At 48.8% G+C, this 27,736-nt stretch overlaps 1 protein-coding gene across 1 annotated transcript; it reads right to left on the minus strand.

Moving 5' to 3' along the window:
• Nucleotides 1-47: 47 nt before the first annotated feature.
• DHX30 (DExH-box helicase 30) lies at nt 48-27,736 on the minus strand (the record flags this gene model as incomplete). Its single annotated transcript, XM_082499279.1, has 19 exons — nt 48-2,243; nt 2,929-3,068; nt 3,230-3,333; nt 3,808-3,965; nt 4,258-4,417; nt 4,500-4,693; nt 5,219-5,300; nt 5,694-5,900; nt 6,930-7,105; nt 8,231-8,335; nt 9,137-9,215; nt 10,412-11,233; nt 12,798-12,950; nt 13,641-13,790; nt 14,440-14,566; nt 15,358-15,713; nt 17,806-17,916; nt 20,245-20,375; nt 27,535-27,736. 19 exons carry the CDS (start codon nt 27,734-27,736, stop codon nt 2,008-2,010), a joined length of 3,693 nt encoding a protein of 1,230 aa, XP_082355405.1. The 3' UTR covers nt 48-2,007.

Raw genomic sequence — 27,736 nt, forward strand, 5'->3', positions numbered from 1 at the left:
GAAAATAAACGGAAAAAAAAAAGAATGAAGAGGACAGAGGCAGTTACTACTCTATCCCTTTTTATTGTCTTTAATCTATGTTGTAAAAAGATCCAGTATCACATAACAGCCACTGAAGTATCCCAATATCACACTAGTTCTGAACCATTTAGACAATAGCTTAGTCTTTTTTTTTTTTTTGTCTTTTTTTTTTTTTTTAAACCTGCTGGAAGGGAAAACCATACTGCCCATTATACAGGCCAAAAGAAACAAACACTGGTCAAATAATAGTGACAACCTCAAGCAAGTGAAATGAAGATGAAAAGTTTTGAGTGAACACAGGCTGCGGGAGTGCCGGGGCCTGGCACTGGCTCCTCACCGTGGAGCCCAGAGGCTGCAGGAGACCAGAAACAGCTCCTGCCCTGGTCTCCCTGCTGGAGTTGGCCACCAGCCCCTCCGGCCTTGTGCTTTTCACCCCCAGCCGCTGGAGGCATGGGGCTCCCGCACACCCCTCAGCTCAGATGGCAGAGGCCACAGCTCCCTTAATTAAAGCCCATGACAAGTAAATTAAATCTTAGTAGGGAACAAACAGGAGACCCAAGTGGTGCCTCCGAGGAGAGCAGCTCCCAACCCACATAGGGGCAGAGGCTGCCAGGACAGGAACCCCTTCACCATCGCTCCCCTCCGCAGAAACGCACTCAGCCGAGGGATTTCTGGCACTTCCATTTCCTGGCAGAGCAGAGCAGAGCACGGCCTAGCTGGTGCGGTCAAACGTCGCATTGATTTCAGATACAAAGAGCATAAGAAATGATGAATAAAAACAAATGATCCCAAACCCTGCGACTGCCTCTTGCTCAGCTCCGGGGAGATCGGCAGCCGCTCCTCCCTCCAGCACCACTCGCAGCCCTGCGACACTGCCAGCCCCGAGCCGGCACACGGCTGCGGCTGCGCCCCGCCGCCCACAAACCCCATGTGAAGTACTCGTTCCTCTCCCGCACTGTCCAGCCCGAGGGCTCACATGCATTACAAATGTTAACGAAGCCTCACAACAGCCCTGTGAGGTAGGTCACTGTCTTCATTTGACAGGGAATCCAAGGCAAAGCTGGGATTAAACTCTGGATTTCTCATTTAGTGCTGCGCCTGTCACAATCCTCCTTCCATAGAAACATGGTCCCTGTTCATAGAAAACAAAGGATTTTGTGCCTATGCTCCTGGCTTCCCGCAGGAGAAAGCGCTCACAGGCAGACTGGCATCTACAATCACGTCCTGTGTTGCACAAGTTACAGGGATCCGGCCTCCTTGATGTAGGGAGAACAAGAAATAATTAAAAAAAAAAAAAAAAAAAAGAAAGAAAAATAACAACGCAAGAGGACAAAAAATACAGGCAGATTAGGAACGACAAGTCACATCTCACACTCAATGCCACGACTGCGCTCGCGCTGTGGGGTGGCAGGGCCCCGCCGTGAGGCTCAGCGATCCCACGTGGAATGTCACCTCCATCCGGCGCCTTCAGGGATTCCCCCCCTCTGATGTCTTCCAGAGCGAAGACGACAACAATCGAGCGCCCTGCACCGGAGCTGCTGATCCACGCTCTGCCCAGCGCAGCGCTGTCCCCGGAGCAGGCACAGCCGCAAGCCGAGACATCCGTCCTCCTTTTGAGCCAGGAGTAGCTCTGGCACCAGAGCTGCTCCAGCCCGGCCCTGTGGGGATGGGGCAGGGGACGGCCCGCAGCAGCCGCGTCCTCACGTTCCAGTTCAGGGACTGACGCTGTTAAGAGCGGAGGAGGTGGGTGTCCACAAAGCTCGCGTCAGGGTCCATCGGCACTCCCAGTCCATTCCAGGCTGTACTGCGCTGGTTCTTCCTATGCGGTGACCATGCACGGAGCCGACAGCAGGAGATTCAGACAACATTAATCTTCTAGGATGGAGAGAGATGACTTCACAAGGGATAAATAGAACTTTATTTAAATAAACATTTGTGAACATCTTTATACAAATTACAAGTCCCCACACAATCCTCCAGCTCTGCCTAAGCGCCAAAGCTGCCAGGAGGGCCTTTGAGCAGATCCACCAGGATGTCGAGCAGCTGGCTGTGCTGGTGGTGCAGGTCCCCAGGGATGGCCGCCATCTCATAGCACAGGCACGTCTCCACCATCTTGGAGAGCGATACACGGAAATCACGCAGGAGGCGGATAGTGTAGGAGTCTCCCTCCAGCACCAGGAGATCACTGTCTGTCAGGGAGACTGTTGCTCGCCAGCCATCATCTTGGTGGGAAGAAGAGAGGAGGTGAGAAGCAGGAATGGTGCTGACCTGTTCCAGCCTGCGCTGATGGCTCCATCCTCCCCACGCTCATTTTAGCCCAGTTGGGACTCAACTGGGCCAAACAGTTCCCACAAAAGCCCAGCAGCACTAGGACCCATCCCACTGGGATCCTCCCACTGTTTCCCACAGGAGGTGACTGATTGTGCAGCCCGTCTGAGCTCTGCGGCTGGAGACCAACTGCAGCACTGCCAAAATCCCACGGGCTAAAGCAACACATCCTCAGGGAGAAGGGCTCCTCCCCACACACCAGCCACGGCTGAAGAGCAGCCTGACTCGTCATTCCTCAGGGATGAGCCTCCCGGCACATGCTCAGCCTGCCTGCGGCTCAGTTGCCTTGTCTCCCTGGAAAGCTACAGCTGAGAACAGCTCACAAATCATCACCCCTGTGTCCCCATGACAGCAACACCTGGTCCAAAGAACGAGCTCAGGAAGCAGGGGGAGATAGCTGGCCAAGGGAAGCAGCTGAGCTGCTCAGAGCAGAGGGGGGGAAGCCACCTCGCAGCCCCTCAGACTGCGGTAGAGCTGTAGGAGAGCAGTGCCCGGGGCATCAGGCACGGCAGGAGCAGCCCGCAGCGGCACAAGAGGACATGCAGAATGCATCAGCCCTGCAGCTGCTGCAGCACTCACCTCGGACATGGATATCTGTGTCGGTCATGAGCAGCACGGCCAACGGGTGGACCTGGGAGGAGTCCCGCACAAACACCCCACCGTTGGACTTCACCGCCATGAAGTATGTTAGCCAGCGGCTGTACAGCTTGGACGCCTCCCTGCACGGAGGAACAGCTTTGTCAACCACGGGCAGAGATGTGTCATACTCCAGTTCTGGCACACGTGTCGGCGGCAGTGCCAGGGTCCCCAGCACAGCCAGCTGGTGCTGTGCAGCACACGGGGTGGGGTCCCCACAGTCAGACACACATACATCACCCACCTGTTGATTGTTGACTTGTGGAGCAGAACGGTGCCAGCCTTTGTCCGGTACGCGTAGCTGTTGGGTTTGAACTTCCCTTGACGGGTCACTTTGCCTTGTCTCACCTGAAAGGAGAAGATCCTCTCCAACACTCGCCCCGCCAGCAGGCACTGCCCACAAGCAGCCAGCCCGGCTTGCCCCACAACTGTCCCTCCTACGTGTGCATAGGGGCGCGTGTGTTCCTCCACTTCCAGAAGCTCTGCTGCATTAGCAGAGTACATATGTGGGGGTGACCAGACTTGGCAGGCACCGAATGCCGTGTGAGGGGCGGCAAACAGGAGGAGGAAGATGCCACCTTGATGGCCCCCAGACCAAGCTACAAGAACCCAAGTATGAACCCGCACAGGCTGAGGGGCTGCTCCTCACGAGGAGGGGTCCAGGGACAGCGCTGGAGCAGCAGGCAGATGGACAAGCAGGCGGCCTGCCTAGGGCACATACTCCCAAGAGATGACAAGCGTCTCCGGCACATCGATGCTTCCCTGTGTCACCCACAGTGACCAGCGAGCCCAGGAGTGTGATGGCACAGCAGGAACCAGTACCTGGATGAGGTTGGGGTAGAGCCCAGCCATGAGGACTCCCTTGACCAGTTCTTCCTCTTCACTGTACTGGTTGCATACTGACGAGGGCATGGTACAGTCAGATGGGGATGACACCAGGAAGGCTTCGTAGAGGTTCTCAGAGAACTGCTTGACAAGGCCTACAGAGTGGAGACAGTCCCAGGGAGAGAGAGAGTCACCTTCTCCTTCACTCCACTGGATGAAATAACCTCAGCAGGGCAGCACCAGCTCTGGCCTTGGCGCTAGGACAGACCTGTCCTGCCTGTGGCCTCCCTGGCATCGGGGGCTATGCCTGTGCTCGTGAGTGCCACAACCAGAACCTGTGCCCAGTCCAGCAGTCACCTGCCCAGTCTACCCCGTTTCTGCACCACGTTCTTCACCAGTGCTTCAGCCCTTTCAGGGGACAAAGGGGAGAAGGCCTGTGGGACTCACCATTGATGAAGCGAAGGCTGGGGCCGTACAGGTAATAGTCCTGCAGGTAGTTATCCCTGGCACGACTGTCTCTGCGTCTCAGCACCTCCTCCCAGCCTGCCACAGCTCTGACGAACGCAAGGTGATCGCTCCCACTCTCCCGGCTCAGAACAGCCTTGGCCTGGGAGGCAGAAACACGTGTCAGCCAAGCAGCAGCCCCTGCCCTACCTGCTGTCTACCTCCCTCTAGGAGGGGCTCCTCACCTTGTCCACCTCCGCACGGTTTTGCAGGCTGCTGCTGAAGGGGTCCCGGGTGAGGCAGGAAACGATGACGAGCAGAGGGTGGAGGCAACGGTAGATGGACGCCAAGACAATGGCCTTTGCCAGCCGAGGATCTGTAGAGATCTGGGCAAGGCGTTTGCCCAAAGTGGTGAGGGCTTCTCGCTGGTCCAGCACGCCTGCAACAGAGCCACCCGCAAGGGCACATCCATCAGCTCTGACTGGGGCCAAAGTGGTGGCTGGTGGCTTCGGGGAGCTGCCAGGAGAACCCGCCTCCCAGGCTTGGAAGATTTGGTATAACCTCCAGAAGAGGCACACAGCATAGGTGCCTGCAATAGACCTGGGAGGTTCTGGGTGCTTAACTGACCTGAGGCCAAAGAAAAGGCTGTCACAGCCAGATGACAATCCACAAGACCCCAGCCATGAACTCCAGATCACAACTTCCTTTCTTTCTCCGTCACCCCCCCACCCCACCGTTCTTTTAAACCTTGTGAAGTTCTCCCCACTTCTTGGGCAAAGCAGCATGGGAAATAAAATAGCACCATAACATGCGTGGTTTGGGAAGTCCCGATCAGCTGCCATCCCTATCTAGGGACAATCCTGCCCAGTCCGTCCCACAGGATCCTGTGCCAACTCCCACTTCCCATGTTTAGACAGCAAACATGTTTCCATCACACCCACACCAGAACACAGCATTAGCTCACCGATCTCCTGCAGCAAGATCACTGCTTCATCCACAGCTTTGATGTCAGGGCTGTCCAGGGCCTTGGAGAGAAATTCAACTGCCTGCAACACAGCAGGGGGGAGGGAAAAGAATAAAAAAGGGCACATTTCCCTTACAGGAATATGGAGAGCCCTGGGGAGCCCCCTGCTCCGCCCCAAGGCCCCAGACTGCAACACGGTTCCCTCTTTGTTTGCCTACAGGGATATGAGCTCAGCCCTCGCCATTCTCGCCGAGTCTTTTAGACATACTCTGTAATCTAAGTAATCTATACGTTTCCTGGTCTTAACGTCCCTAGATGGCACTGCATTTAGGAAAGTGAGAACTAAAGTCGTCAGCATCTTGGTTTTTTCCTACTCGTGTTTGCGGTCAAATCACATCTCTGGAACTAGCACCAGGCAGGCCGCATCCTGCTGGTTCAGCCAGCTGCAGTCTTGCAAGGCATGTGCTGTGCTTACCGTTTTCTCCGGCATGTGGATCTTGGCCTGAACCACCAGGTTCTCCAGTGGGGTGCGTAGGATCTCTGGAACCTGGTAAGTTGGCATCTTGTCCAGGCGGCTACGAGGGAAGAGGTGGTAGGCAAATCCCGACTGACAGCGGCCAGCTCGCCCTCGCCTCTGCACCACATTTGACTTGGACACCCACACCGTTTCCAGGCAGGACACCTAGGAGAAGGAGGATTAGGGATGAATGCTGTCATGGCGCTGTGTCATGTTTAAATGCAGCCTTCCATCCAGTCTACAGAGCTCAGAAACTCCTCATGACTTATCAACTATCCTGCTAAAGGGCAAGGGAAGCCTTTCCCACTCTCCTACACCTTGCAATGCCGGTCTCTAGCAGGCAGCAGCGTGAAGGTCTGAACTGCTCAGTGCATGGATGAGACCCTGATGCCATCTGCTGGACACCTGCCTTGGCTCCACACCAGCAGCTCACCACGCTGCCCTGCTGGGAGCTGCCAGCAGAGCGTGGTCCCTGCCTCCCCCCACACCAGCCCCGCTGCATGCTAGCACAGGCACGGCAGGGTCTGCACAGTGAGATGAACTGGGTTAAAACTGGATTGTTTTTAAACTAGAACTGTTCCAAGGTGTGAATCGCCACTTGGCTCTGTAAGATGCTCTAGCACAGGGAGGGGAAGGGGCAGCAGCGTGTAGCCAGAATCCCTTCTTCCAAGAGCAACAGTAGCACAGCTGCCTTCACGTTATTGTGAAAGCTTACACACAAGAGCTTTCGCAGGGCCCAACGCCGCCAGAAACACGGTCTGAGATCAGTGTAAAGCTCCTCCCCCTTAAAGCTGACTAACAAGCTAAGGCAGTGGGGTCAAGATAGCTTCAAACAAGAGAAGTTTATGGTGAAATCATAGAAAAAAGCAGAAAGCAAACGGAAAAGCTACAGAAGTTAGTTAGATGGCGTAACAGAGAGATGGGAAGCGAGCAGGATCTGCATTCCATTTCTTTGAAGACACCAGACTTTTGCCTGTTCAGCAGAAGTTGATGGGGAGCCTGGCAGGGAGCGTGGTAAAGGCAAACACTGTCTGAGTGATGATGTCCCCAAACAGAGACACAGTGCCAATGCCCCAGGGGCCAAATGGGAAGCAGCTCTATCATCCAATTAATGGCATCTCAAATGTTGCTGTGAAAACATCCATTAGCTCCACTATGACCCAAATGCACCCAGAGGCGAGAAAGTGTTAGTACCTTCGTCTTTAGATCGTAGCGTTCCTCCTTGTGCGTGCCACTGTCCACCACGTGGACAATGTCATTGATGGTGATGGAGGTCTCAGCGATGTTGGTGGCCAGGACGATCTTCCTGACACCAGGTGGAGGCCTCTGGAAGATATTTTGCTGGTCCATCATGGGGATGTTGGAGTGCACTAGGAGATAAAAAATAGTCAGTCCTGCCCTGCTGAGCTGCTTTGCAGTACAAGGTCAAGGTGGGCAGAGATTCTCAACCCTCTTGTACCATCACCTTCCATGTCCAGAAATATGGGACAAGGATGGGGACACCACTTGTAATACTGATGGTCATTGTCAGCAGTTTCCTGCCAGCCAGCCCTCAGGAAACACCTTCCCCACATCATTCTGGAAGGCCTTACTTCAGTTGCCTGAACATATGGTTCAGTATCAGCAGGAGCTCTGATCACTTCCCATCCCAGAGAGGCTAATGGCATCACCCAAATATCCCTGGGCGCCAAGCAGAAGTCCCACTCCCTCCCACAGTCCAGTTCTGCAGTTCCCTCTTTTCAAAAGGCCTATGGGGCAGGGGAATGGGGTATCCTCACTGTCATTTGGTTTCACTTGGTCAAAAAGGGTTATCAGCAAGGGCCTGTAACTCTTCTATATCACATATTTGCCCTATTACAGATCAGTGATGCGGAGAAATTCCCAGTAACCGCACAGAACAGCAGGGGAGCACAAGAACATGCAGTTTTCACAAAAGAACACCTGCATTCATTAGCAAACGAGGTGTTCAATGTTGTGCTCCTGGCTGGCTTTATTTGACATTGAATAGAGGACCATTAAAAAACAAACAAAAAAAACCCTTGAACAAACCAACTCCAAAAATCTTATAGCCTCGCAGAGTAATACTGCCTTTTGTTATAAATTACCCTCCTGGGATAGAGAACCTTAAATTCACTAATCAAAGCTGAGCTACAGAGTACATCTCCATCCCACAAAACAGGTCTTGAAGATCTTTTCTGTGTAGGCTCAGTGTGCAGCTAACAGCAATGCAGAATTTAGCAGTTTCCTCCTTGCCTAATTCTGAATTGCTGCAGGCAAACAGGAAGGCAGTTTCTTTGATCACATACCGGTTTGGATGGCCTCTGCTAGGAGGAGTTATTTGCGCTTAACATGCACAATTACACAGCAGGTACTTACATCAGAGCATACAAGCTTGCTCTGTATCAGAGCACAAGAGCCAAAGGGGCTCATTGAGTCAATTGGCCTATCCACTCTCCTGAATCCTGGGGAGATAAGGTCTGGCCCTGCAGTCTCACCTGGTAAGACGAGGTACCGGCTGTTCTGAGATCCGAGCATCTCTAGCAGGCGCTGCTGCACTCCTTTGATTTCCTGCCAACCAGGGAGGAAGCACAGGATCCCACCTGAAATAGAGCAAGAGTTAAGAATGAGCGACCTAGAAATCCAAGCATTTTTCCCTAGCTGGAGACACAGAAACTGCTTCTGCTGCATAAAAGGGGCACACGTTATTTCCCCAAGTCCACAGCAACCTTTAGCCCAAGATACCCAAAGAAAAGCAGGGCCCCGGTCTGTGATGCCCCCTGCCAGCTGACCTCTAAGGAAACCTGCATCATACTTATCATGAACAAGTGACAGGTACAGCCATTATGGGAAGTCAGACCCAGGGGAACGTTTGTCTAGACTTCACGCCTCCTATGCTGTATCTGCTTCTGAGAACTCATTAGGGCAAGGTTTTAAAGCCAGAAAGAAACCAGGATACCTGTAGTTTGACAGCGAGTACCTTCTACTAGCTCTGAAACACTTCAAACTCTTAGAAGTCATCTGAGGGTCCTGCCTTTTTCACTAAAACCATCTCCTCCCAAGCAAAGATATTTAACAGGGATGGGTCTCCAATACAGAAAAATAACTAAGTCATGCAGCACAAGGTCACAAATGCTGGAGCACAGACAAGTCTTGCCCTTCACCCCAGAACAGCCGTATCTCAGCACACTGAGATACAGAGAGGACTCTGATGTTGTCTCAGCCAGAGACTAGGAATTAGCTCATGCCCCACTGCTCCAGACCACTCAGTTCAACAGGAATTCAAGGTGTCCTTCTAGAAGTCAAATCAGCATCATGTTTTCTCTGCAAAGCGTTGGGCTCTGCAGGGTTCATTTTCCACCCCCCAGCAAAAGGAAAGAGTGAGGGGGCAAGGCAGAACCTACCTGGTTCTCCGTGGGCATCAATCTGGAGTACGAGGTCAGTGATCAGATCAAGATCAAGGACACATTCGTCATCCGATTGCTGGATAAAACAGGAGGACAAATGCAGACAAATGAGTGGCAATCTAGCAGACAGCAGAAAGGCACACAGCCTCCCAGAGCATCTTCTGGAGAGAGCAAATGCCTGTATTTGGATCGCCTGCCCAGGACTAGGAGCCAGGAACCTCAGGAGCCTGGTTTGGGCTCCATCTGGAACCTGCTCTGGTCACAACTGCTGCCAGTTTCCTCTGCTGTGCACTGAGAATACACAGTCCCTTTCCCATTCTCCAGACTTGGAAGCTAACTGAGATTTGTGCACCTCTACTAAGCAGCACCTAACAAGTAACAAAAATTAACATGAAATTTTGGGGGACAAAACCATGCCTTATGCACCTGGGACTTCAAAGCCACCAGGCACAAAGCCGTAGCTTTTGTATCTCAGTAATTTGGAACACACCTATCAGGCCAGCTTAAAAAGTGCAGGTAAAAATCCCAGCCACGACAGAAACAGAAAGGCTGCCCTGAAGGCAATGGGACACCCTCAGCAAGTTTGCTGATGATACAAAACTGGGAAAAGTGGCTGATACACCAGACAGTTACTCAACCACAGGGAGGGACCTCTACAGGCTGGAGAAATGGGCTCTCAGCTTCTAGTCCAGCAGGCTGGACTAGAAAATGTCTAGAGGTCCCAGCCAACACCAATAATTCTGTGACTCCATGACCCACAACTGAAGTAAGAGTAGCCGCAGCAAAGAGTACATGTCTGGGGGGCATTTTCCAGAGGAACAATAAGACTAGTTGCAAAAAGCAGCAATCAGGGAACTCACTCATGCAGGGTGGAGAGCACTTAGGTAACAGACTGCTGTAAGCCATAACTACCCTGGTCTTGGACCAGGCTTGCACTGAGTACGCAACAATCAAGTCTGCATCTATGTATATGCATACACAAGTACAACGAGCTGTTAGCTTACTCAAACATAAACAAACTTCACATTAAAGAGGGAAACTCAGACCGAAATCTGAAGTAATCTTTGCCCATAATTTAATCAAAATACTCTGGGATTCTACTAAACTGACTTTACCTCACAAGAGTTGACGTAGCATTAAAGCTAAGCAAACACCATCCAACAACCACAGGAAAGAGGGACCAGTTCCAGGCCCAAACTCTCCCCTGCTGATATGCCAAAAGTCAGTGCCTCATCCAAGGGAAACAGCTTAACCTCCATGCGGCACACCTACCTTGATCTCGTAGTGCCGGTGTCGGTGCCGGCCCAGTTTGGCCAAGATTTCCTCCAGATAGTACTCCTTCACTGGGTACATGAAACCCGGCACCTTGACCACAGGGCAATCCCCAAAGTAATGTGAGAAACGCTGATTGTCTCCTGTGGCGCTCATTAAGACCAGGCGCAGGTCAGGGTTGAGCTTCTGGATGCCTTTCAGCAGGATGAGCAGGAAATCAGTGTTGACGTCTCGCTCATGGACCTCATCGACCACGACGTGGCTGACACCCTCCAGGCTGGGGTTCCCCTGCAGCTTCCGCAGCAGGATACCCACGGTGCAGAAGAGCAGGGCTCCTCCCCTGGCGGGTGGCTTGCTCTCCAGTCGCACCTGGTAGCCCACATTCTTCCTCATGTTGGGACCCAGCTCTTGTGCCACACGCTGGGCAACCGAGATGGCGCTAATCCTCCTTGGCTGGGTGATCACTACATTGCAGCGGGCACCACGTCCCTCCAGGATGTAGTGTTCCAGCAGGAGCTGAGGGATCCTCGTGGTTTTCCCACAGCCTGTGTCTCCTGCTATTACCACTACAGGGTTCTGCTCGATGGCTGATAGGATGGTGTCCTTGTGAGGATCTACTGGCAGCGGGTGGCTCTCCTGCCATGAGGATCCTCTCCTTTTCCAGAGGGCCAGGAGATTCTGGCTAAGGCGCACTTCCTCTGCTTCCAACATGGGTATATATGTCTTCCCCGTGATTGCATCACTTATCGCACCAGATTCCTTGCTCAGGTTCATCATGTCATCAGCAATCCGGGGCCTGGATTCCCTGATGTCCACTGGATACTTGGGGAGATGGAGAAAGTTGGCAGGGACAAAAAGATTAGTACCAGTCCCGAGAAGGACAGAAACAAACAAGTGCCTGGAACAGACTCGGCCAGACCGGCTTTGCCATGACCATGAAGCTCTGCTGAAGTCTCTTCAGATTTCAGGTAACTTGGCCTGAATTCAATTCTATTCTATTCTGAATATTATATATTCTGAATTGAGGCTACTTAAAGTGAGAATTAACTTAGGCAGCTCCCTGCATTTTCTTTATTGCATCCCCTATTTTAAGAGGGGTATTAGCGCTGATGCCTTAACTGACAGGCACAAAACAGTAACTTAAGCTCTCCAAATCAGCGGCTACGCTGCATGCAAGTGATGCAACGGCCCCTCAAAGACAACTTTTGGGAACTATCAAGTTACACCACCACCCTTCTCTCCCTCAGGAAGCCCAGACACGTAACTTGCACAAAATGTAAGCATTCAGCTAAGCCAGAAATATTCCATTTTGGCAACAGAAAAAGCAGAAGTCCCACATCCCACAGGAAGAACTAAAAGGAGCAACAATAGGTCAGGAATCGTCTAGAACACAAATCAAAACATTGGCCCAGATTTTCGCAGGGTTATGAGTTCAGCTACAAAACAGTACTTTTAGATTCAGCCTTATTCAGAGACACAAACCCAAGCCTTCCATGCACGGTGTGACAGTTTGTGGTCACAGAAGCATGGGGTGCAGACCAAGCTCCTTAAAGATGCTTCTGTTTTTCAAACTTTTCTACGCCTTAGTTCAGCCGCTTACAGCGGGTCATTCAGAAGCGGCTGCTGTCTTAGGTGCAGTCTTGGCTTTCTAGGGCATTCACTACTGCTTCGTTTACTTTACGGTATCTGTAAGATACTGTGAAGATCACCTGAGATCCTTACTGAGCAGGCCCAAGCATGCTGCATCAGTGGCTTGCCAACTTCCAAACACAGACATTATTTTCAATGACTTCAGTAAAATACAAACATTTGTACGTGAGCTACACTCAACCTCACCTTAGCGCTAACTCCTGCTTTGACAGCAAACACGCCTAAGGAACCCTGTCTCGGCACTGCTTCAGCTCCCGTGGGTGCCTGTTCAACACTGGTCCACCAGGAAGAGGGATCTCCTGGGTGAAAGCACCACCAGGTGCCTGAGGACCCGCACCCACCACTGATGTACAAAACTTCCAAGGGAGATGTGCAAGTATCTGCCCCTGGTCCTTGTAAAGCTACGAGGCACAACCAGAGTTTAATGGAACCAACACCTGCATGAGGCAGTATTCGTAAGCCTACAAAAGAGGCTACAAGTGAGCCAAAACTGCACCCTGTAACATCCCAAAAGCCAAATAATGCAGGCAAATGTCACAGATGCACACAGAGAAGGCCCACTGCCCAGAAAGTCTCCCTTCCCCAAAGGTCAGCAGAGACCGACCAGTTTTTGCGGCAAATTACCAAGTTATGAATTCCTTCAACATTTGGGCATGAAGCTCTCAACCCACGTGCAATTCCTAAAGTTAAATGAGATCAGCCAAAGGTGGTTCTTAGACAGCTGAGCAAGCCTTACATGATTCAGATAGTTCTCAATCTTGCGCAGGGTTGCTTCAGGGACTTTGATGTGGCAGGGTTTCCTCTGGTTCTCACCAAGCTCCCGAAGCGAAGTCATGTTGTACATAGCATGGCTGAGGGGGTTGTTGTTCTTGTCCACCAAGCCAAGGCTCTGCAGAGGAAGAGGCAAACAACACTATCAGGCACAAGACTGCTGCATACAAAGTGATGGTGTATAGAGCACATGGGTCCCATGTGTTTTTCAACAGCAAGAAACAAGACGTGATCTCATCTCAATTCTGGTGAAACAGACACACTGGAGCCAACCGCTACCTGCCCCCAGCACAACATTTGCTAGAAGGTCTTAACCAGACCCATCAAAGAAACGGCAGCCACAATTGTATCTGACAAAGCCCCCTTGCAAGTGCCGTTAACTCTGCTGCTATGGTTCTGGTATGCTGTGCCAAGTCAATAAGTCTTGCACTATTTTCTTGGACTTCCCCTCTGCTGACTCTAGTCTGCAGTAAAACTATCGCAGCAATGTGTCCAGATTAGAACGAGAAGATACTCTTAGCAGACAGCAGCAAGGTGGCCAAGAGACCAGGCTAACACTTCCAGGGTGATCCTCACACATAACTTTGTAGCAGGCTCAAAACAAGCACAACAGATTAGACACTGGAGAGGTACAACAGCAGTTCAGACTGAATCCTAAGGTTTGGAAATATATGTTCATTAAGCATGAAATCAAAGGTCAGGAAGTTTCAGGTATCACCCCATCAGGCTCAAATACCGTAAGTTGGGGGCAAGGAGCCCCTATCCATAGACACATTACACATGGGATGGAGGAGCCATGTGCACTTACCTTAAGCTTCTGACAGGCCAGCGCCGCTGCTTTGTTTTCTGCCTCCACCTTGCGACGGCCCTTGGCAGCAAAAGTCATTGGACAGGGCCAGCGGAGCGTGAGCTTGCAGATCTTGGTCTTGGTGCCTACTGTACGGAACTGCATGTATTCCTAAAAGACCCATAAACAACATCAGATTTGGGGCGGTGTTAAGGGTCTACATAACCAGGCAGGCACTTTCAAATACACCCCAGTATTTCTAAGCAGAGCTTCAATTGTTTTTTTTTGCCTCACAAGGCACTGGCTAAGCAGAAATGAGAGCAGATAGCTGCATGGAGAACGTCACTGAGAGCCTATAGGGTGGAGAACAGCTACTGTTTGCTAAGCACATGAGGTCTGGAAAGGAGGTGGGTGACACATACCAAGGAGGAGGATCACCGGATACTGGCAAGAATTGAGTTGTGGAAAGATTCCGTCAGCACAGAAATTACACATTGCTCCAAGTAAGACAAACTTGTGTTTGTTGCAGATATATAAGGAAACGCAAGCCTTTTTCACCTTAGAAAATATTTGCCTTCATTCAGACAGCAGCTCCTCTATTGCCCTGGCCTCAAGTAACAACATTCTTCATGCTTCTTTTAAGATATTTCCTCAATTCTCACCACAAAGTCTTTTCCCTGCTCTTCAGGCTAGTTTTTCTAGGCCTAGTTTTAATTTCCCTTCTCTCCCCAGCTCTCAGTTGCTCAAAAGAAGCATCCAAAGTGATTCCAGTTTGGAGTCTTTGAGCTTCATCCCTGGCAGGGGTGAAACAGCACCTTACCTTGACTGTGGAGGAAGAGGTTGCAATCTGAATCACTTGGGCCAGGAGATTTTTGGGAAGTGGGAACTGTGTCAGGGCACGGATGGCAGTATTGTCGTCTGTCATTTCAATGGAACTCCCTCCTCGGCTAGATGGAAGATGAGAACAGTTTGATATACAAATACCCACTCCATGCTCAGACCCACCTCACTTCAGGTCTGCTACTGAGTAGCAAAGGCACAGATAATTTTGGTCATCTGAAAAGTCAAGCTGTATCTTGCTACTAAAATCTGTCAGTCATAGAACAATCACCCAGCCCAGTCAAGCCACCTACTAAAAAGCAATCAAACCTTTAAACTAGCACTACAAACTAGATAGCATCAACATATATTCAGAATTATTTATTTATTAGTTCTGTTAATCCAAAGAACATCCCTAAAACCAACCACCACCACCAGGGTCTTACTGATCTTACTCCTGCTGACTATTGAAAACCAAAGATTTGCGCTCCTAGAATATAGTCAAGCAAGCAACCATGGCGATGAAAAGCAGCAGGTTTAATATTGCCCTCAAAACCAGGGTGGTCAAAAAAGGTCTAAGTGCACATCCACAATTTCTGGGAATGGAAGCCAGGAGGCTTTTGGCACAGGAGAATAAGGTAGGCAGGTAAGGAGCAGTTCGCAGCCTATCCAAAGGGCAAGGCTCCAGAGGAGACGCCTGTGCATTCCCTTGTGATGACAGCCCAGTACAAGACCAGGCTGCCCCACTACTGCTCACAAAGAGAATGGTACAGTAGTCAGTGATTGCCCCATCTACAGACCACACCAGCCACATGTGAAGCTTCAGCTCAGCTGTGAGGAACTGCAGGGGTGCATCAGCTACAAAGAAAAGTCTCTCTTCTTTACTGCCCTGGATTAGCAGCTAGCAGGGCAGACCTACCTTGCATCTCTGCCTGGGGTTCGAGCATCCTGATGTGCCATAGGTAGATAATCAGAAACATCGATTGCTTCTTCTTCCAGCTCTCCTTCCTCCAGTTCCCCTTCTTCTAGCTCCCCCTCCTCCAGCTCTTCTCTCCTCATTGCTTTAGGCATCCTGCCCTGTTCCATGGGCTGGATGGAATCGTCTGGCTCCATCCGTCGCCAGCAGGTTGACAAGTCAGCAAGAGAAGGTCCGGACTTGGAGCGCCACTTGCCCTCCGAGCACCACCTCTCGTCAGGACAGCCAAGCTGGTCAGCGAGAAGCCGGTACTTTGCAGCATCAAAGAGCTCATTTCTGGGCCCCAGCAAACCCCAGCCCTACAAGAGAAAAAAGCATCGCTAGCTGCAGTAAAGAGACAGGTATGGGTAACTACAGGAAACCAAAATACATCTGGTAAAGGAAAGAAACGCAGGAGCAATTTCCTCATATCCCACAGAAAAAGAGAGGAAGAAAAGGGTCTTTCAGAAACTTAAAGCTTTCCTCCTGTCATTATTTCTTAAGAAGGGAATCTGTTCACTAACCTCACTTCCGAGAACACAATTGCTTAGCATTATACAGCTTGCTGGTAAGGGCGGCCCAAGATTTATTGGTATTTTACAAACTATGTTTAGCATTCTAAAGTTTTTAAACCCACCTCAGAGCACGAAATGCATCTTTTTGGAAAGGCTAGTCTAAACATGTATGATCTTGGATAACACAAGATGAGAATTCAGGGAATGGTTCATCTCCTTCCTTTTCACAGGACCAGTTATTTGTATAAGCAGTAGTAAGATCCCCCTAACCCAGCAGTTTTTGAAACAGAACAGTTCCTGATTACTGTTGGCCTACCACTAGTTAGGACTGAACCTTACATGAAGCTGCAGACGCATCTAGAGTGCAACATGCACCATGTCTTACCAGTCTGCTGCAATAAAGAGTTACATCTTTAGGCCTCCCAATAGCCCCGTATTAGATAAGGCTGTGTTATTTTATGCTGTAGGAGAGCCTAAGACAGCAAGAATTCACTTTGCTAGCTGCTGTACTCAAAGCCACTATATTCAGACAGTCTCTGCACCAATTAGGCACTACTACTTTTCTTGAACTGATTCTGTTTATTTAAAACAGTATTTGTAGCTATTTCTATAGCTATGATTGCACAAGGCCTCCCATCACGAAGGTCTTCTGACAGGTTACAGGTTTAGCTGGCATAGCATCAGAGTTCAAAACCTTGTGTGCTGAACCTACGGCTTCAGGGGTTTCTTTTTGTTTGGTTGGTTTTTTAGTTCTATACTGAAAATACAGTTCAGTTATTTCCCAAAACTGGAGAAAAATCTAAGTGTAGGTAGGATTTTTTTTTCCTTTGAAAACTAGGCTCTCAAAGAAAGCAGGAAACAATGCTTTCATTGCATATTGACCAGTGAGGATAAAACAGTTACGCATTTCCAGTGAATGTTAACTGAAGGAGCACCAACCACACTTCAGGTGAAATGAAGTCAGTCAGTGAAGCAGGTTCTGCTAATCACACGATTAAAGAAACTAGCCCAAGCACGGAGGCCAGCTGAAGAAACTGCTAGTTTTAATGCTGCAATTCTTAACTTCTGAAGGCTTAACTTAAAAACTAAACAGTTATTTCTTAACGCAGGTTTCTTGATCTACAAGCAAATCAAAAAGGTCTCTTATTGTCAGAGCACCTGCAGCACCTTCTCTAGGCTCCTTAGTAGGAAGATACATTGTTCCTACTCGACAGTTGAAAGGGAAACTCCAAAAGCAAACTCACTTGCTCAGGGTTAACAGGCAACAGTGAGTGGCAGAACTGTCAATAAAACTGCATCTTACTGTCAGGTAGCTGCTATGTAATGCCATATCTTAAACTGAGACCTTTAACTTTACTGTACTTGTTTGATACTGGTTGCGCACACATATCAACCATTTCCAGCCATAAATAAGCGGCAGACTAGCATAACTTTAAAAGAGTAATCGTAAAACTGAACACGTAATTGACACACTATGGCTTACATGAAGAGGAAACAAGAGCCTCTGAAGGCACTACGCTTGCAAATATACACGGGTAGACTGGCAGAAGAGTGATTTAGTGAACAGTAACAGCAAATATACCCAAGGGAAGCTCTACTTCTCACCATAGATGTTGAGGCTAAGAGAAGCTGATTAAGGTCTAGGGCATAAAGAACAAAGGGCAGAACTCAAAGAATTTTGTGAGTTCATGCCTAGCCACAGTTAAGTGGGCTTTTAAGCTCAAACAGATTCAGACAGCTCGAGACTTCACCCTCTACCCCTGATTAACAGATAGGCCAACTAAGAAAGTGAACAGGCAAAGAGAGAGATCAAAGTCAGAAATCGTATCACCGGAGCAGACAAGGCCTGCACACTCAATGGCTTGTTTCTTCAAGTTAAGGAGGAGCATAAGCTCACCTTGAAGAGCTGACATGCTGCCGCTGCTGCCTGCCTCTCGGCATCAATCTTCTTGGTCCCATAGCCTTCCACTTCCACATTCTTAGGCCACTTTATATGCAGAGTGACTTTCTGAAAAGCAAAGACAACCAGTAAATTGAGACAGTACAGAACAACCTCTCTCCTCCACCAGGAGCATACCTACTTGAAACATGTCTGAACTCCAGGCAAAGAAGAGAACTAGAAATGAAAGTCCCAAACAAACTCCTTGTTCAGTCCCTTTATGGGAAGCTCCATTCCAGTAACTTAGAAAGAAAAGCCTCAGAAAGGAATACGAGGTGTCCACAGTCACACAGGAGCTGCATGGCTCAGGCCCAGAAGCCAGGCTGACTTCCAGCACAGTGCCACATACTCTGGGCCAGCACTTCACAGGCTGCGGAGTGTCAGCTCGGAGGAATTAAATGCCAAGAGCTCATTACCAGAACAATTCCAAGTAACTGCTCCCATGTACACTGCAGTGTACCAGACCATGCCTGAGAAGCAACACGCACACTCTGACATACTTCCAGTTGCAATGGCAAGCAAATCTTCCTAACTGCTTCCTTGCTGTAATTTTAACTAGCAGCATATTTCATCACAGTTACCCATGCAGGTACCATACTCACTGGGCACACAAGAACCCAGCCCTCAGTTTGCGCTGCCCAACACAAGCTATTAAGAGAACTAACAGTACCAGCAGAGCTCCTCTTATCCTAGTGCAGCTGGATGAGAGCAGCTGAAAAACCTGCAGAGGCAAAGAATGCTGAAAGCTGAACCCTGCCCCTTTGTAAAAAACTGCTCCAAATCAAGAACTCGTTCTACACCTGGACCTGCAGATGCTGTAGCTGAGTTTCTGCAAGGCTCAAAGGAGGGAAATGCCTAAGGAATTCTCTCCCGTTTCTGCAGCAAAGATGAAAGGTGGCATTTAAGTCCGCTGGGAAAACCCCACCTATAAGGCTAGAGAAAAGGCTCCTGACTTTTCAACAGTCTACATCTGGCTGCCTGCCTGCCATCTGAATCTCATCTCACTGTAGGAAATTGCTGCGTATTTTGCCTAGGGGCTCTGCATGAAAAGGCACAGACCTGCTGAGAAGAAAAAGTTGTCTCATGAAGGCCAAGTTACTTGGTGCTCACAAAAAAGCCTTGCTCAATTCCAACTGAGACTCCTCCAGGTTGTCCCACTTGTCCTTCTGTCCCCACGCACTTTTGCTGGGTTGTTGGGTTTTAGTTTTGGGTTTTCTGGGGGTTGGGGGTTTTGTGATCCAGCCCTGATTTGCTCCAAGAGCTCCTTTATTGGTTTAAGGTTTGGGGTTTTTTTTTTGTTGTTTTTTTTGTTTGTTTTTTTAATCTGAAGCTATCCTCAACATTAATCTATTTAAGTGCTAGCAAGAATGTGAACTGATCACAAAACTGAAATGATGAGGCATTGCTTATGGTATTCCAAAATTTAACTTAGGAAACTGCACTACTGCGTGAGGAAAAGCAAGAAAAACAAACACACAAATAATAAAGGAACTCTAAAGTAACCATTACTAACGTATTGCCTAAAATGCAAAGATGCTTGAAAAGGATGTGGCAATAAAAGCTGTCTAGGAAACTTTAGACAGAATGTTATTGGAAAACGTTAATCCATCAGAACTGAATCTTTTCCTGGAATGTACATTACAGTTAAACTTCAGCTGGAAAGGGCTTTCTGCTCTAGAATGAGAGCTGGTATGATAAAAGGAGGTAAACCCATCACACAGAGCACCCATCAGTTAAAACTTCTGCTCAGTTTATAGCACGGATTTGGGTCTAGGCCTCTCGCATCCCAGTAAGAGCTCAGACTACTTGGCAAACTTTGCTTGGAATTCCTCTGCTTCACTTAAAAAGAAAAAAAAAAAAAAAGTGTCTGTATTTCATTTTGCCCTTAAGTAGTATTAGAAGCCTCCCTCCATTGCAAACAAATTCTTCTTTTCTGATTGCAACTGAGCATTTTAAGCTTTGGCATTTGTTCTATTAGAATCTACAATAAAGTCTAAGCCTACTATGGTCTAAAATATAGCATTTAAATTTTAATTTTCTACGGCAGTGGGGTACATCGCTCAACACATTTAAGCGCAGACTACGTGTCTTTCTGCTGAGAAACACTGGTTACAGCAAACTACTAAAAAGAAAAAAATCCATCCTTCCCCACACAAAAGGAGAGGGACAAGACGTACATTTATATACACCTATTAAAGTACGTGAAAATAAAAAGAAACAGGAAGAAGTGAGAATATTTCTTGTTTGAGAGATTATCACACAACTTTTGCATGGAAATAACACACTTCTATAATTTTCTCTTAGAGTTACTTCCAGGATCAGCAGTATTCTTGGCTCAGGTCCCACTCCATATGCAACACACCTACCCACCACCCCTCCCCAGCACAACAGGATTACCTTTTTTCTTGGCCCATTAGTATGGATGTACACCAGCTTGTCCCTTGCATGAGAAATGCCCAGGGCTCGTCCAATCACGCTGTTGAGCAAGTTTTTAGGCTGTGGAAATTCCTTTAATAAGTCTCTGGAATCTGAAAAAAAAAACCAACAGAGGAACTAAATGTCTTATACTTCTTGTGCAGTCCTGTTCCAAGACATGTTATAACACCTGCTTCGCTGCAGCTCTGTGAGCACTAATGTCTCTAAGGTTACAGATAGAAAAGTAAGCAGAGATATTAAGTGGTTCACCTACAACATCTCCAGGCATCAGCAAAATGGTACACAGGACTTCAAAGTCTCCTGAGCTCCAAATGTAAGATGACACTGCAAATCCAAAACAGGCAACAATACTGTATGTCCCATACTTCTGAAATGCACAGATTATTTGTTTCCCCCTCTTTTAGAAGTATGAATATCCTGTAGTTAAAGCTGCAGCACTGACAGTTTGACTCCATGATTCAGTGACACTAACAATCATGTAACAGTTTAGAAAGACTTTTTTTACCCCCCAAACAATACACTATCAACTGAAAAAAAACAACAGACTACATATACCAGATGAATCTGAATACAAATATCCCATGACAGAATTCAAAGCCCAGATTAACACATACAGCTGCTGCTCCTTCCCCACTATGGAAGCAAAAGAGGCTCTGTTCGTCATTCTTCAACATTAAAAAAAAACCAAACAAGTAATAACTACTCTGAACAGACTTTGGTATTTGCATCCCCCTCCTGAACCACGCATATCACTGCAGGGTTAAACCAAGGGTCTTGACAACACACAAGCTACACACTAAATCCAGCCATCAGTAGTAACATGCAATAACATCTGGGGACTTTCTATTTCACTTCTAGTCCCTTCGCCTTGAATTTATTGACATGGCTTGGTTAGAGGCTGGGAATATGGGTTGGTACTAAATTGCTCAGAGAAGCCCCTGGAAACAAGTTTGCCAACACAGTCTTTAGAGGCAAACCAGCTCAAGCAGGAAGGCGAGAAGCAGTGCCTGAGGCGGCAGGTAGGACTCGGTGAGCCAAGCACAGGTCCCCTGCCCCAGCAGGTGAGAAATGCTGCTCAGGCTACCGCACTTGCAGAAAGGGAATATTAATGATCAATTCAAATCAGTCATTTAAAAAAAAAAACAACCACACAATAATAATAATCACACCGCCCCCAGACAGAGCAATGTCACACCCACCTCACGTTCCAGCCTCCTCCCCGATGCCAACACCAGCAGTTTTAGCTGGCAAGGAAGCTACTCCAACTCACCTCTCACACGCATCACTTGCATCCAGCACTGTAGGGGAGAGCCTTTATTTTGAGCAGCAGCCCAATCAAGACCAGATTAAGTTTAACGTGATAACAGTTCCCACAAATGAGCAGATCTAACAGGTCGTCATCGCGGCAAGGGGTAGGTGCCGCTTCTCTGACACCACCACTGCTCCAGCTCTGACCCAAACCCAAACGTGTAGAGAGATGATTTGCAGCCCTAATCTGACAGAAAGCTAAACCAGAAAAAGGGAGCATGTGGGTTTTTGCTTGCTTCAGAAGAAAATCATCCAACTGCACAGACCTGCAGGCATCCAAAACCAGTGCAAGGCAACAGGAGAGAAGAACAAGATCTCCAATTCTGGGAGCAGCAAGCACAGCTAAGCAGCTCTGACCCTACGTTCACCCAACATCACAAACGCACGCTCCCCAGGCAGTCAGAACTTCACTGATCTTCTTGCAGACCATCAATCAGTTCGGGCACTACTTTTTAGAAGGCTTCTAGTTCTCTACAGGTACTCAGGGGAAGTTTCAGTAACGAGTGAGAAGTCAGTAACACGTGATCATCAGTACTGATCATCAGTACTGCCAGAATGTGGAATTTCAGATCAATCGACCAAACCCGAGGAGAAATGACCCAAGTCACACTCATGAGAGCATCGCCAAGATCTGCCACTGTGTTGCTGAAAAGTCCGACTGCAGAGTTGCTGTAACAAAGATACACAGTAACCGGCTCCAGAGAAAAAGCAAACCTTTAAGAGAAAGCGTCTGTAATACAGGCACATGGAAAAGGCATCCTCCAAGCAGTTGCTCAGCGAGGGGAAACTGAAGTCATGAGGATCTATTACGATAGCTCATCTGAAAGCTGACCAAGGGGGAAATCACAGAGGCTTCGGGGAAGGCAAAAGAGTTATGTCGTACTGCTGCAGGCCTAACGCTTGTCAGACTGTGGATACTTGGGTAAGGGAGAGCAAAACACAATGATATCACCCTCTCCAAAAAAACAAACAAAAGCACAGCATGCTGATCCAGAGCTCAGAAAGAAAAACAATTACTGGGGACACTTAGTTTTGAAGAACCAGCTGAATCTCAGAGAAAACTCCTTCAGAAGCCAAACAGACCAGATAGAGCAGGAATTTGGGTTCCTTAACATATACAGGGAGACACTGAAATACAACCTCCGTGGCCTGCGATAAGGATGTCAAGAGCTGGGTATCATTTGAAGACAGGTCGCATTGTAATTTGACAATTGTCTAATTCTGACTCGCAGCTGGAACTGGCTCAGGTTGGCGTTACTTTTCAACCTGGTATGTAGAAGACAAGCTGGTATTTAGAGGGCAGCCTCAAAACGAACAGATCAGAACTGCTGCCTGCTCAACCTCCTTCAACTACACCAAGGTGGAAAAGACCAGGCAACACACAAGGGGCTTTCTACCACTCTCCTATGCCTGATGGTCACCCACAGTATCTTCCATGATAAAGAATAAAAAAAGCCCACAGGCTGCTGTTTCTCACTCCTACTTGGGCAAAACTCTTGGACAATTTCAGGGGAATACGCAGGAAGTACTCTGATTTATGAACACCATTTGTCCATGAATTACCTTCTATGTATTGGCCAGGAGACCATGAAAACACTCTCAGCCTAACAAAGAACTACAAGACAATTTTCTGTAATTATACAGCAAATTTGACATTTCTACCTACTCGTACAGCAAGCACCACTATACTCAAATTTTGACCTGTTCAAGAAAACTGGAAAAGTGACTAAGACTTTGGCATTCAGCAGTTCCATTCCATTCCAGATCGCTGGGACGCATGGAGGGAGGAGCGCTAACACAATTCCCAAATGCACTATTAAATTCACTTAATAAATGAGAAATTAAAAAAAAAAAAAAAAACAAACAAAAAAACACTGACCAAAACCCCCAACAAAACCCTCTAGCACCAGCCTGTATTATTTGGCCTCCAGTTGCTTCCCCTTTCAAAAACAATACCCTGAGAAATTTTGTGATAAAAAACAGGCGGAGGTAAGAAGTACATTCTTTTTAAACGTGTGTCCCATCCCCCCCTCCAATGCAGTTACCTAATGACAGAGCCAATTTCTTACATTCTGAGGTGACTCCTCAGTCAGGACTAAATATTTAATCCATTCTAAAGCAAAGAAGAATAGGATCTCTAAATAACAAAGCCTAGTTCTGGCTTGCAGATCAGACTCTGAATTACCAACCGAGACACAATGTATTCTTCACAGCTGACAATGCCATATTCAGCAGTACCATCTGACATATCAACAGTGACTCTAAGGCTTGATGGATTACCCTCAGCCCATTCTTATCCTAAATTCAAGAGCTGAAAGAGTCTTATCTTGCATGAAGCCATGCCTCACTCATAGTTTTTAAAGAAACAATCCAAAATTGCAGAACTGAATTTGCAGAATGTTTCCTTCCCTGCCAGACTGGATTTCTTGGCATCTTCCTCCAAAGAGCGTCTTCGTTCTCCCACTGCCGAGAACGGGTATTTGGGTAGGAATCATATTAGTGGTAGTCACAGCCCTGCAGAGGCAAGGAGTATAACCGAATACTCTCAAAACAAAAGAAAGTTGATTTTCACACTCAATTCCTGTCAAGTCAGAAACAAATATGATGTCCACACCACAGCTCCAAGATCACGAAGGAATATTAAAACCCTGTCTTGGATGGCAGACAATTCAGGGTGGGGTTATCAAAGAAGCCAATTAACTAATTTAAGTTCCTCAAAGCCAGTGAGTGCTTTAGCTTAACTTGATTGTGAAAGTCAATGATAATTCCAAGCAACACTGAGAGAAAAAGAAGAAAAAAGGCTCCCAGCTGTAGTGGCTAAGCCTTCTATTAACCTCAACAAATCTGACAAGCAAAGACACTGTCAGGTACAACAAGAGCACACATAAAATGGCCCATAGTCTTGTTCAAGGAAGACAGAGGAGCATGAGATCGATTTTAACAGTTTCTGTCTCCCCTCAAATTCTCTCCCCTGGAGAAGCAACAAACGAGCGGCAAGGACAAACTATTAAATACAACACTCATCAAGATATAAGCCCCCACAGTAATAAATTCAAGTCAGTGAAGAATGCTCCTAATGCATCAAAAATTCACAGGGAAGAAGAAAGCCCTGTGGCTCCATAATATTCATTTCATAAGGAATTAGCCTAGACATGTTTCACCAGGGAGAGATGGAGGGAGACAGAAAAGGTTCCACCTGGCAGTTTGGTTTGGACTAAACCAAAACAGTATTACTTTTTTTGATTTTTTTTTTTTTTAACCACCATCTAGCGACCCCGACCCAAGGCTCCTTTCAAGTACACACAGTAAGTAATAAGAGACATGTGCAGTTCTTGCTTAAACAAGAAAAAACTTAAAAATTGATAAAACTGACAAGGCTTCTTCAAAAGTAAGTGAGATCACCCGAGAAGAAGACTGACAGATGGCCAACCTCCATCTCTGGAGATGTTCAGAACTCAGCTGGACACAGCCCCGACCAACTCGCTCCAGTCTGGCCCTGCTCTGAGAAGGGGATCAGGCCACACGGCATCCAGAGCTCCACTCCAACCTAAATTCTTCTGGGATAGTATGAGACGGCAAATTTAATTAGCCTCAGAAAAAGACTCTTTCTTAGAGCAAAACAGAGGTCAAGATCACATAAGTCTCAGTAATGAGCGAGAAGTGCCACAGTCACGACCGAGCAGGCAGAGCAGCTCTCTTCATCACAGATTCTGGTCCAAAATTCCACCGTCTAGGCCAACGAAGCAAAGCCTTAGACATTAACACCAATATAACACTGACATTTTTTAAGCTGACCTCAGATCAGAGGTGATTTTTCCATCCAAGGCTAATAACAAAAGCAGTCAAATGAGGACAGCTCACTAGACACCAGTTTATCGCCAAAAACTCTCACCAGAAGAGCCTTCCATGGTCAATCCGCCACACCAACTGGAAGGACGGAAGACTTTCCAATCCCAGGAGGGTCTCCCCACGCGGCCTTCACATGGCTGCTGGGCATCCCCCACTGACACCCCTGAGCTCCAGGTGACCTCACAGGGAGAGTCACCACAGAACTGCGCCAGTGAGCCACCAGTGGCAACAGGAACTCCAGGAAAGCAAACCAGAGCCCAAATGTAAAGTATTAAAGCACTCTCTGAAAGTACGTTAGAAAAAGTGCTGAGGAATGAAGTCCAATAGAAGGAAGAAAAAAAATATAATTGGTTTACTACTTTTCTCAGGCAACACCTGAACCAGCTCATTAAACAATAATTTGGGGGTTGTTTAGCATTTACTTTAGAAGTAAGTTAATTTGCTCTGTTGAACAGCTTGAATGCAACAATTAAAGACTATCCGACTCTGAGCTACAAGATAACGCTCAGCAAGGCTTCTGAAATGGAATTAAGACCCAAAGAATTCAGAAACTACAGAGAAAAAACAATTAAAAAAAAAGTGCTGGGGGGCAGGAAGGAAACACATAAGGAAGAGGGGGAAAAAAAAAAAAAAACAACGAAGAAGTTTTTATGCAATAGTAAACCAAATTGCCAAAGTGGAGGATTACAGCCTAGGAAACAAAACTCAAAGCAAACCAGTGATTTTAAAAAGGGAAAGTGTAGTAGTTCAAGGCAAAGCCTGGAAGCAGTAAGCTCCAGCATAAAACTACTCATATCTTTCTAAACTAGAAGCGTTCTTCACCCTTCATAATCTAACGAGAAGCAATTGTCAAAACACAACATCAAAACACACTTTCAAACATTCTTTTAAAAAACTAAAAGATTCCTCCTGCACAGCAGGAAAGCATTTACCCTTCAAACACCTGAACCTCATGCCCTCTCACATGCAACCCTGTCACAGGCAGAAGGACTGACATCCAAAAGAGCAAAGAAATCTTCCAAACTTTAGACATCACCCTGGCCAGATTTATGGACACTGCAAATAGCAGGATTTATATTAACGAGAGCTGTCAGTATCTTGATTAGCGTTTCATTTGGCTCAGGCAGCAAGACAACCTGGTGGAAGGCCAGACCGAAGCCCTTTGTACCCAAAATGCGGATAAAGCAACGCTCCGAAGGGCCCGCAGCGTGCTCCAGCTCTGACCTAACGGAACTTGCTGTGCGGCGACGGCAGAGCAGTTTTCCTGGCGGATGCTCGATGGGCGTGCTCAATCCATCAGAATTTCTAGCGAAAACTCCATTTATGATTTTTTTTTTTTTCCTCCCACATCAGGCCACGGCGGGCGATCAGAAACAGCGAGGACTTTTAGCCAGGGCCGCCTCGGCCCGGCTTCAAACCGGCGACCTTGAGCCGAAGGGCTCCGCACCCCTTTTTTCTGTTTTCTGGCGAAACCCAACTCTCCGCGCCAACAAAGAGCGCCGCCCGCCCGCCCGGCGCGGCGGGGGCTGCCACAAAGGCCTCGGCCCTCGCTGCCCGCCGGAGCTCTCCGCGCTACCTGCACCGGACCCCCCCCTCCCGGGGCACACCGGCCGCCCCCGGCCCGTTACCTGCGGCGGCGGCGCAGCCGTGCGTGCAGACCCCGCCGCAGCTCGCCGGCTCCTCTCCTTTGCCGCGCATCCCGCCGAGGAGCCCTTTTCCCCGGCGTAGGGTGGCTCAGGGCCACGCCGTACCGGTCGCGGCTCCCAGGCGGCGGTGAGGGCTGCGGGCGGCCCGATGCGGCCTAGCCCAGCCGCCCGGAGCGAGCGGAGAACCGGCGGGCGGCGCGGCGCGGCCCGGCTGCAGGCGCGGGGGGGGGGGGAGGGACGTGCTCACGCTCCCTCCTCCCAGCACCGGGCAGCGGGGCTCGCTCCTCCCTTCCGCTGCGTGCGGAGCCGGCGCGGCGCGGCTTCCCCGGCCACCGGGCCGCACACACCGGGGGCGCCGCCGGTTGTTCCTCCCCCTCCTCCTCCTCCTCCTCCTCCTCACCCCCCCCACCCCGCGCCGCCGCCCCGCCTCTCCGCGCCCCCGGCTCACCCTTCACCATGGCGGAGTCCTCCTCCTCCTCGGCGGCGGCCGGTTCCTCCTCCTGCCTCGCCTCCTCGGGGCTCTCGGACGCCGGCAGCCGGGTGCAGAGCCCGCGCGTTCCCGGCGCCGCCCGGTAGCAGCGGCAGAGGCGCAGCGGCCCGGCCGAGCCGCAGGCCGCCGCCGCCTGCAGCAGCAACCCCAGCGCCGCCAT

Source organism: Vanellus vanellus, assembly GCF_965231255.1.
Source record: "Vanellus vanellus genome assembly, chromosome: 2".
NCBI classification, from domain to species: Eukaryota; Metazoa; Chordata; class Aves; order Charadriiformes; family Charadriidae; genus Vanellus; species Vanellus vanellus.